The sequence below is a fragment of the Leuciscus leuciscus genome, assembly GCF_965113295.1.
Source record: "Leuciscus leuciscus genome assembly, chromosome: 5".
Classification (NCBI taxonomy): Eukaryota; Metazoa; Chordata; class Actinopteri; order Cypriniformes; family Leuciscidae; genus Leuciscus; species Leuciscus leuciscus.
Genome location: NC_138729.1, coordinates 2145142 through 2153884, shown reverse-complemented (window position 1 = coordinate 2153884; position 8743 = coordinate 2145142). Strand labels below are relative to the sequence as shown.

General features: G+C 37.9%; 1 protein-coding gene across 2 annotated transcripts in view; it reads right to left on the bottom strand.

The window, feature by feature from the left end:
- Positions 1-1477: 1477 nt before the first annotated feature.
- The window catches only part of brinp1 (bone morphogenetic protein/retinoic acid inducible neural-specific 1), a 192721-nt gene continuing 185455 nt past the window's right edge, over positions 1478-8743 (bottom strand). For both annotated transcript variants that reach the window (XM_082170507.1, XM_082170508.1), the window contains exon 8: positions 1478-4638. In XM_082170507.1, the coding sequence (XP_082026633.1) occupies positions 3498-4638 (1141 nt within the window). In that variant the 3' untranslated portion in view covers positions 1478-3497. The remainder of the gene's footprint in view (positions 4639-8743) is intronic.

The window sequence follows — 8743 nt, the reverse complement described above, 5'->3', positions numbered from 1 at the left end:
ATCCTTGACGCCTTCTAATTCATGGCGGTCGCTATTGCTCATAACCGTCAGTATTAAACCACGGTATATAATCTGTGTCCCACGTCAATTGTGTTTGTTTCCTCAAATCATGAGTCTTGTTGAGGAGAGATTTACATAGATGTCTAGAGACCAACCCGGTCTCACAGGAAAGCGTAACTATTTTACGAGATGAATTCATATGAAAAAACTTCACCGATGTCTATAATTGCTAATAACTTTTTTTTTTTCTAAACTAACATTTTCTACAGCTTCTCGGACCTGGGATTTGCATTACCAATTTGCATCTCATTGGGGTTCGTCAGCCGTGTAAATGTGCATTGTGTTTGATGGAAGTGGAAGTTTGTGACTCTGAATGCCTCTGTCCACCGGTGTGTCCTTGAGCGAGACATTTAACCCACCATGTTTCTACCGCATCCTTACCTGTCAGGCTTGAACACAAGTATAGTGTCTGCTCAGAAAACAGGCTGAGATTAGAGAATACAGGGACTAAGTTTGCAGAGACTTCCCAGCTAACAGCGAACGCTATCAGCACTTTTAGTTAATGTTCTAGCAAGGTTCTCTCAAATTTCTCTTCAAGCAACATTAATAAAATGTTCATTCAGTGTTATCTGGTCTTTAACAATGTTCTCAAAACATTATTTATACATCATTCATGGAATGTTTGTCGAACATAAAAAATTAAAATAAAAAAACCCGAACATTCAGAGAATATCTAAAATTAGCATTCCCATAATGTTTGAAAAATTTTAAATGCAATGTTCCCTTAACACTTGTATAACTAAGAAGAAAAAAAATGGACGTTTAGAGAACATTCAGAAATAAAATTTTCATAACTTAATGGGAAAGTTCGCAATACTTTTCTTAAAACACATTTTTGTAGCTGTCCTAATGAAAAAAACCTATACAAAAATGTATTTTAAATACATTTATGTCATACTAAGTATACTGCAAATCATTAACACATATACTGACATATCGCTTGAGACTTACTTATATAAATATTATAGGAAAACTTGTTTATTGCACAATGCACATTTCTTAATATTAAGCCTAAAATGTGTTTTAATATCATAATTAATAAGGATTGTATGATCTTTGTGTAATATCAGTCTTTAAATGCAAGATATTTAAAGTGAACTTAAAGTATAGTTCCACTTTAGCACAAGCTAAATTATTTAAGTATATCTTTAGTTGAACTTCAGCACTATTTCTGGATAATTAAAGTGCATTAAGTACAAAATTAGTTGTTCCAATTTAGCAGACTTTAAGTATACCAATTTAGTACACCAACAGTAAAATTGCAGGATATTTATATTAAGTACATACATATAAATGTGTAGTATACTTAGCATAAAATAAATGTATTTCAAATACATTTTAGTATATTTTATTTATTTTTTTACAAAAAAAAAAAAAAAAAAGTCAAGCTTTCGTGTGGTACAAACAAGCATTGGCCTTCTTATTAAATATAGCATTTTAATGAGAAATAGATTATTATTTGAAACATTCATTTTGAAGAAAGCCGATATAGTTATTTAAACAGAACAGCAGAAATTACATAAAGTACTTGAAAGCAGTTTCTCAGCCCACCGAGCGCTCTATGGGATCGTGAGACGGTGTTGTACATGGTGTCTGTGACAGAAGTGTGTGTTCGTGTGTAGATCATTAACAGATCGAGCTCGGATCACATCATTTCAGCTGGTGATGATCTTGTGGGAGACCTGCGATATTTACAGAACTTGTGCTCGAGGGGTTCGTGTTGGTGTTTAATGGGCTGCGGTTCGTTTGCCGTCATCTAACAAGAGCTTTTGTTTCCATGGCTATATCAAGACAAAATAGGTATTTACACTTATAATACACATTTAACTAATTCATTATCCAAGTTAAGTCTCCTCTCAAGAGGGTATGTTCAATTCATGCAGAGTAGAGCAAGAAAGCTTTTGGCCCTGTTCCCAAGTGGCATGTGTTTAGATTTAGTATTCTTCCTGTTAAAATAATAATAATAATAAATAATAATAATAATAAATAAATAAAAGGTGAAGGAAAGCATTAAAGGGATAGCTAACAGGCACTTAATAAGATTGGATAATAATGATACAAATTATAATAAGTAATGCTAAAAAATAAAGGCATGCTCCATATCCTCGAAATAACTTTTTGAAGGTTAAATAAAATAAATAAAATAATAACCCCCCCCCCGCTAAGATTTTTAGATTAGAGATTAATCAATCAACATGTCAAAAAAGTTAAACCTGAATTGCATCAAGGAATATAAAACCCAAATGAAATATTACAAAAGTAAAGTGTACATTTGGTATACAAGCAGATTTTGAGATTAAAACCATCTTAGATATTTGAAGCTTTAATATACTGTTCTTGTGGATTCACTCTGTTAATGAAAATGCAATGGCTTTACAATGTCATGCCATAATCCCGCAGCACATATATATCATTTTCTTATCATTTTTCTTTTTTTTTTTCAGACCACTGTGCTATATTTCATTAGAAAAGGACTGTAAAACAAAAATACAAAAGCAATTTATAGGACATTTCTCACAAAATGTGCCCAGCTTCTTCTTTTTTTGTGTTTTTTTTCTTCTTCTTTTTTTTTTGTCATCCCTCTGAGAAATGTATGGCTTTATGCTGACCCTTAAAGAAAGGAGAAATGATCAAATTTTGTTCACGATGCTGCAAAAAAGCTCGACACATCAGCAATCACAACGTGTACATTATGCGAAGCAGTACGAAATAGCATGAATTGATTATGTTGAACCGTAGATACTGCACTCAGGCGCCACCGGAGCGACTCAAACCTCGGAGAACAAGAGCGCGAATCTGAAAACACAGGACAGGATTCAGTTCTTCTGGCGAGAGACAATAAAACTGGACATCCGGTGAGAAACGATGGACGCCTGAACTGAACTCACTTTTACTGCCAAGCTCTCTATGAAAGGACAAGACACAGTACAGTCAATGAATCCTTATAAAACATGTATGACAACATCATGGTAGTGTCTGAAATTAATTCCTGTATTTTGGTTCTGCCCTTACGTTAAATCTCTAAAAACGTGTTAAGAATGGCAGTTTAAGATGTACCTTTGTTCCCTCAAAGTAAAATCAAGGCCTCTGTGTCACTGGATGTTGAATTTAATAGTTTGTGATTTTTTTTTTCTCTCGTAATTAGGAAAATGACAGACATGCTTCGACAAATATGATACAGTCAATTTTTTTTAGTTTTTTTTGTTGTTTTTGTTTTCCTTTAGTAGTGAGCTAAAATGATTTCTCTCTGTATTTTTAGTTGTTCGTTTAACAATTACACTTACAAAGTTGTTAATAATACATCAAAAAAAAAAGAAAAAAAGAAAAGAAAAAGCAAAGCAAAAGATTCCAAATCAAACCGAGAAAGAAAATATTTTGTTCTTCTTCTTCTTCTTCTTCTTCTTCCCAGTTGTTGTTGTTGTTGTTGTTGTTGTTTTTCAGCAAAGTTTAGTAGTCAGGTGGTCCGATTGTTTCAAGATTTCGGTGTTGTACATGTCCAAGGCGTGATTGACGCGAATCATCTCGCTGTTGTTGAGCTTGAGCCGATGTTTCAGCATACAGGAGAACAGGTCCAGTTGGGGTTTCCCAGGAGCCACCGGAGGAGCCAGACGGTTAATCCTCTCCCGGATGTCCAGTAACAGGAGCATGATGGACGAGGACGAGTAGAACTGGGTTCCCTGCGTGTACGACTGGTTGACCTGCTGGACGGCGCTCCTCAACAGATCCGCGTTGAATCTCAGGCTGTATCCGAACACCTGTATATCTGAGATCTTGATGTATATCTGACGCTTGTTGGGGTCGGATAAGTCCACCGGGCCCTGACCGGTATCGTTGCGCATGACCGTCGGCACCTTGGCTCGGCTTCGGAGATAAATGTGCACCGTCTCGAAAAACGTCTTCCATCGGTTTCCCAACAGAAGGGTCCAGTTAAAGCACTGGGAGTTCTGGATTCGCACTTTCTCCCAGCGAGGGTATCCGTGTTCACCGAACGGCATGCTCCATCCCTCCGAGTGGCTCCCGCTGAACGGGTTCACGTACACGAAGAACATCGGGTCCACGCTGCTGTTTCGCATCTGGCAGATCTTCATTGACAGGCCTACGATCATGTGCAGGTAGTCCATACGGTTCTTGTTGCTCTTGAGCGTTAGCGACATTCTCTTGCGCCAGCGCGGGTCGAAGAAGGTCTCCAGGCGCACCTCGTTGCTGATGAATGTGGTGTGGATGTGGAGACGCGAGTCCATCTTCTGAAGCAGGTACTTGAGCTCCAGGTCCTGGAAGTCCAGGTCCGTTTCGAAGCTGATGAACTGCTCGCTTCGCTCCGAGTCCACGTTCTGCGGTTCGCATCGGCCGCGGTAAAGCTTGTAGCCCTTGTTGCAGGATCCGCACTGGGAGATGTTAGCTAGACTGCACATGGCACAGCTGTTGTTCCCGCCGATCACGCAGGGAATGGGTCGCTGGCACAGGGTGGCACCGGTGTGGCACACACACATGCGCTGGCTCTCCAGGAACGCTCCCCAGAAGCCGTTCTCGTTGCAGTAGAGGAACGACTGCACGCGGTTCAGCCACTGCAGCACCGATCTGAAAGCAGACAGAGAACAATACAGTCAAGGCCGGTGTGGGGGGGGGTGCTCTTCACGTGGCAAATTTTGACCAACGTTTGGTTTTGTTTTATTAAATTTTTTATTATATAAAAAAATATTTTATTTAAAATATAAATAAATTTATTTTATTTTATATTTAACATATTAAAATAATTAAATATAATAATAATTAAATATAAGAAAGGAATGTGAAAGGAATGTACTATATTTTAGTTTGATAATGCTTTTTTATTTAATATTTTGTATTTTATGGTACTACATTATATTTACGCAGTAGTTGTACTCCATTTATTCCAACGCTATATCACGACCAATTTGCACAACCTCACTCATACGAATTCGTACGATTTGTCTAAACCCCAGTGATGTGTAGGTGTAGGGGCGGGGTCAGGGGCGGGGTCAGGGGTAGGTCATTCGTACAAATTCATACGAATTGGGCAACTCGTAAAATATGTACAATTTAGCAAAAATCGAGTGAGGTTGAATTAGCCACCTCGTGTCCAACCTAAACTGTAAATATTGAATGCTTTAAAGCACTGACTTAAGTTTGATCTCTTTTTTAAAGATGATAATTGGAAAATTATTGCTGAAGTCAAAAAAGTTTAAAAGTTAACTTAAAAAAGTTAACAAAATGCACAAAAAATACTATTTTAAATTTGTATATGAAATCTGTATTTTAAAAAAACACGTTTACTCTAAAACTGCAATAAAACCAAAGCCATTAATCTAAACAAATTGTGTTCCAAATTTGAGCTTGATATGTAAAAAAAAAGAGCTTTCAGTGAGATGTTGTTTGGCTGCAGTACCACAAGATATTACTAGATGAAATTCGTCTCTCATTCATTTCCAATGCAGCACAAATGTGAATAATATTTTTCCAGGACCACTTAACCTTTTCGGATCATGACCATGATTTGTGTATGTGTTCACATAGCAAGTGCCAAAACCTTTACCAAGTTTCGTACCATTCCGATGAAGTAAAAAAAAAAAAAAAAAAAAATAAAAAACGTTACCTTCTTCGGTCTAATATTCCGAAGAGCACCAGAGGGTTAATAATGCAGCATCAAATCCAAAGGCACAAAGCTACCGCCTCAGCCCACTGACGTTTCTAACAGTCTAATCACTAAAATGGATAATGTATTCTGTCAAATTTTCCCAATGCACACCTCGTCTTTTCTCTCCCCGCAGGCACTTTGCCTTGTCATTCTCTGAAAGCCTTTGGAGCTTCTCTGCTGCAGAAACCAATGCCGGAATTCTGATTTCTGGGAGACAAAGTGCTAAAGCTTATGATGACATGTTAATAAACCCAGAGTCGGATAAAAGATAGTCCTACTAGATATCCCTTGAAGATGGTGTTAGAGAGACAAAAAGGCAATGCTACACTAAGAATTTGGTATTCTCAACCAAATTGTGGAGAATAATGTTGTTTTATCATGTAACATGGGAGCTTTGATTCATGGAACATACGTTCTTCCAGTAACGTTAATAATGTTAATAACGCTAACGCTAACCCTAACCCTAACCCTAGCCCTAACATTTATTCAAAGTTATCTGGTCTATAATAATGTTCTCAAAACATGGTTTTTTTTTTCAAAACTCATGCGATCAGTGTGACTAATTATATCAACGTTTTTGAAATACAAACAAGTTTCTACAACTAGATGTGTAACGTAAATTGAAAGCAATGATTATGAGCATTCCTTGAGTTTTCAAAAACTATCAATAGGGAAGTGAAATGGTAAACCTGTAAAAATAAGCATCTTGTGGCATTCAATCTAAATAAATAAAGCTATATTCCAAGCCAGACGTTATTTGATTTTCAGTTCGCTCCAGATTACTGGACCAATAAAAAGTTTAAGATTAGTCCCATTAAATTTGAAGCCATTAGAAGTAAACTCGCTTGTGGCATTTAATATTGTATTTGTTTTGTTTTTTCATATGTATTCGCAATAAGCAAGCTTTATGTGATCTGACTCCCATATGTTATATTCTCTAACTGCTTTTCCCAATAGTGGCTTTCTGGTTTATTTTCCACTGTTATTTGTTTAGCTGAAACAAGTGGCTGACTCGAGTTCGCCATGGGGGATGAAATGGAGATGACGGAAAAGAATGCTGTTTGTTTTCACATCCTCGTGTTTGTAATGGGGCATCACAGCACTCTTCTGCACAAACTGCGCAACGTACATCATTGCAATTTCTGTTCTAATGGATGATGGATGAGCGGAGAGTAGAGTAAGCCATACGGACTGAGGGGAAGGCCTGTATGTCTGCTTCATTTCTTTTATTCAATTAAAGATGCTGCAAGCGATACTGCAACCTGTCAGATATCTCTGTGTTGGCATTACACCAAGCTCAACCAACAAACCTTAGACAGGAATGAAAACTAGGCTGAGAGGGACAGACTTAAAGTCCCCCTGTAGTCAATCATTTTATCCCTTTAAAATCATCTTTGATCACCAAAATGACATATTTAAGCGTAAATTCCTCATGCCTTCAAATATATTGAATGTAACTCGACACCCTTGCCTCATTTAGTATGCGCGGCTCTATGAATATGCAAATGAGCCCCGCCTCCACTCACTCAGCTCAGAGATCCACTGGTTGACGATCACACGTTGATCTGATTGGTTACAAGGTAGTTTGTGACGTCAGAAACACCAGCGATTTCAAAGCGTGTTTTTGAGACTGTCTTTGGTTCACTGCAGTTTTAAGGAGGAAATACTCAGTAATGGTGTCGACTTATGAATTTACACATGCTTTGAGTTAAAGCATATTAAAAACACCACATAGACATATAAACAACATTAAAAGCTGGATTTTCATCATATGGGGACTTTGAAATGCGTTCAATGCATCTTCATCTTTCCAGAAGAAGAAAAAAACAAATCAGTAAAAAAAAAAAAAAAAAAAAAGGCTTTGTGTGTCCCTGACAGCCTAGGTTTCATCCATGTTAAATTCAATATCACGTCTAACCTGACTAAGGTCTGTGGCGTGGGTTAACTCGTCTCACTCGTTCTGCTACTGACAAACCAACATCTTGGCAAACATCCACAACACCCAAGCATTGTGGTCCAGTTCTGCATAGCAAACATCTTCAGAAAATGCAAAGCTCTGTTATTTATGCAAAATTGTTTGTTTCTGCAGAAAACAGCTGCTTTTAAAAAGCCCAAAATATGCATGTAATGTTTTTTTTGCTCATTACCTATGCAATGGAAAGATTTAGATGTTGAAGCCCTCCTTCACAGTCTGGCACTATATTTCACTTTACACGAGGCATATGAACATAAAGCCACATTGCATAACCGCTCAGTCTGTGTTCTGTGTGGGTGTCAATAAGAGTCTTGTTCTTCCCTCAAAATGTGCATCATCTCACAGTCGTGGTTTATCAGGTAGAGCTTAACAACAAACAGTTATTAATTACAACAAGCCAGGAAGCGTGATTTTGTGGCTTGGCATAAACTGAAATGGGCAGCATGGTTTGGTTTCTCGTTTAATTGCATCGTTTGATTTGATTAAATATCACAGTGGCGTTTGCGATGCGTTCTGTCGTCAAATGGCACAGAAGTCCCCGAGGCGTGAATCTATCTGTCACTTCAGCGCCGGCTGGGGTTTTGCTCGGGCCAGAGCAATTTATCAGGCCAAGCATCAAAAGGTGTTTATATCTGCATATGTGTGTGATTCACACAGGAGCGTTTGATGCCTTTGGACACAGATCCCGCACAGCGCCGTAACTCGCTGCTGAACTACTATAGTACAATGCATCGTTGAAGAAATCAACTAGCGAGTCACGACTGTAGGATTGAAAATAATCCAAGATATTTTAAATATACAAAGATATTTGCTTTACTGTTTCCACCACAATGACCATTTGGAGTTCCTAAAGGCACAGAGGTTTCTGATAGTGATCTAGGCCTGTAGGCCAACATGTGTGTACTTCGGGGGTCGATGAATTGTCACACCTTTAGTACAGTGGGGGAAGTGTAATTATCTGATTGGTCAGTTTGAATGTCTCACATCTGGGTTTTAGTCACATGGTCAGGAAAGGATAAAAGAGGATTGAAACTGTTGCTCTGTGTCTTTTG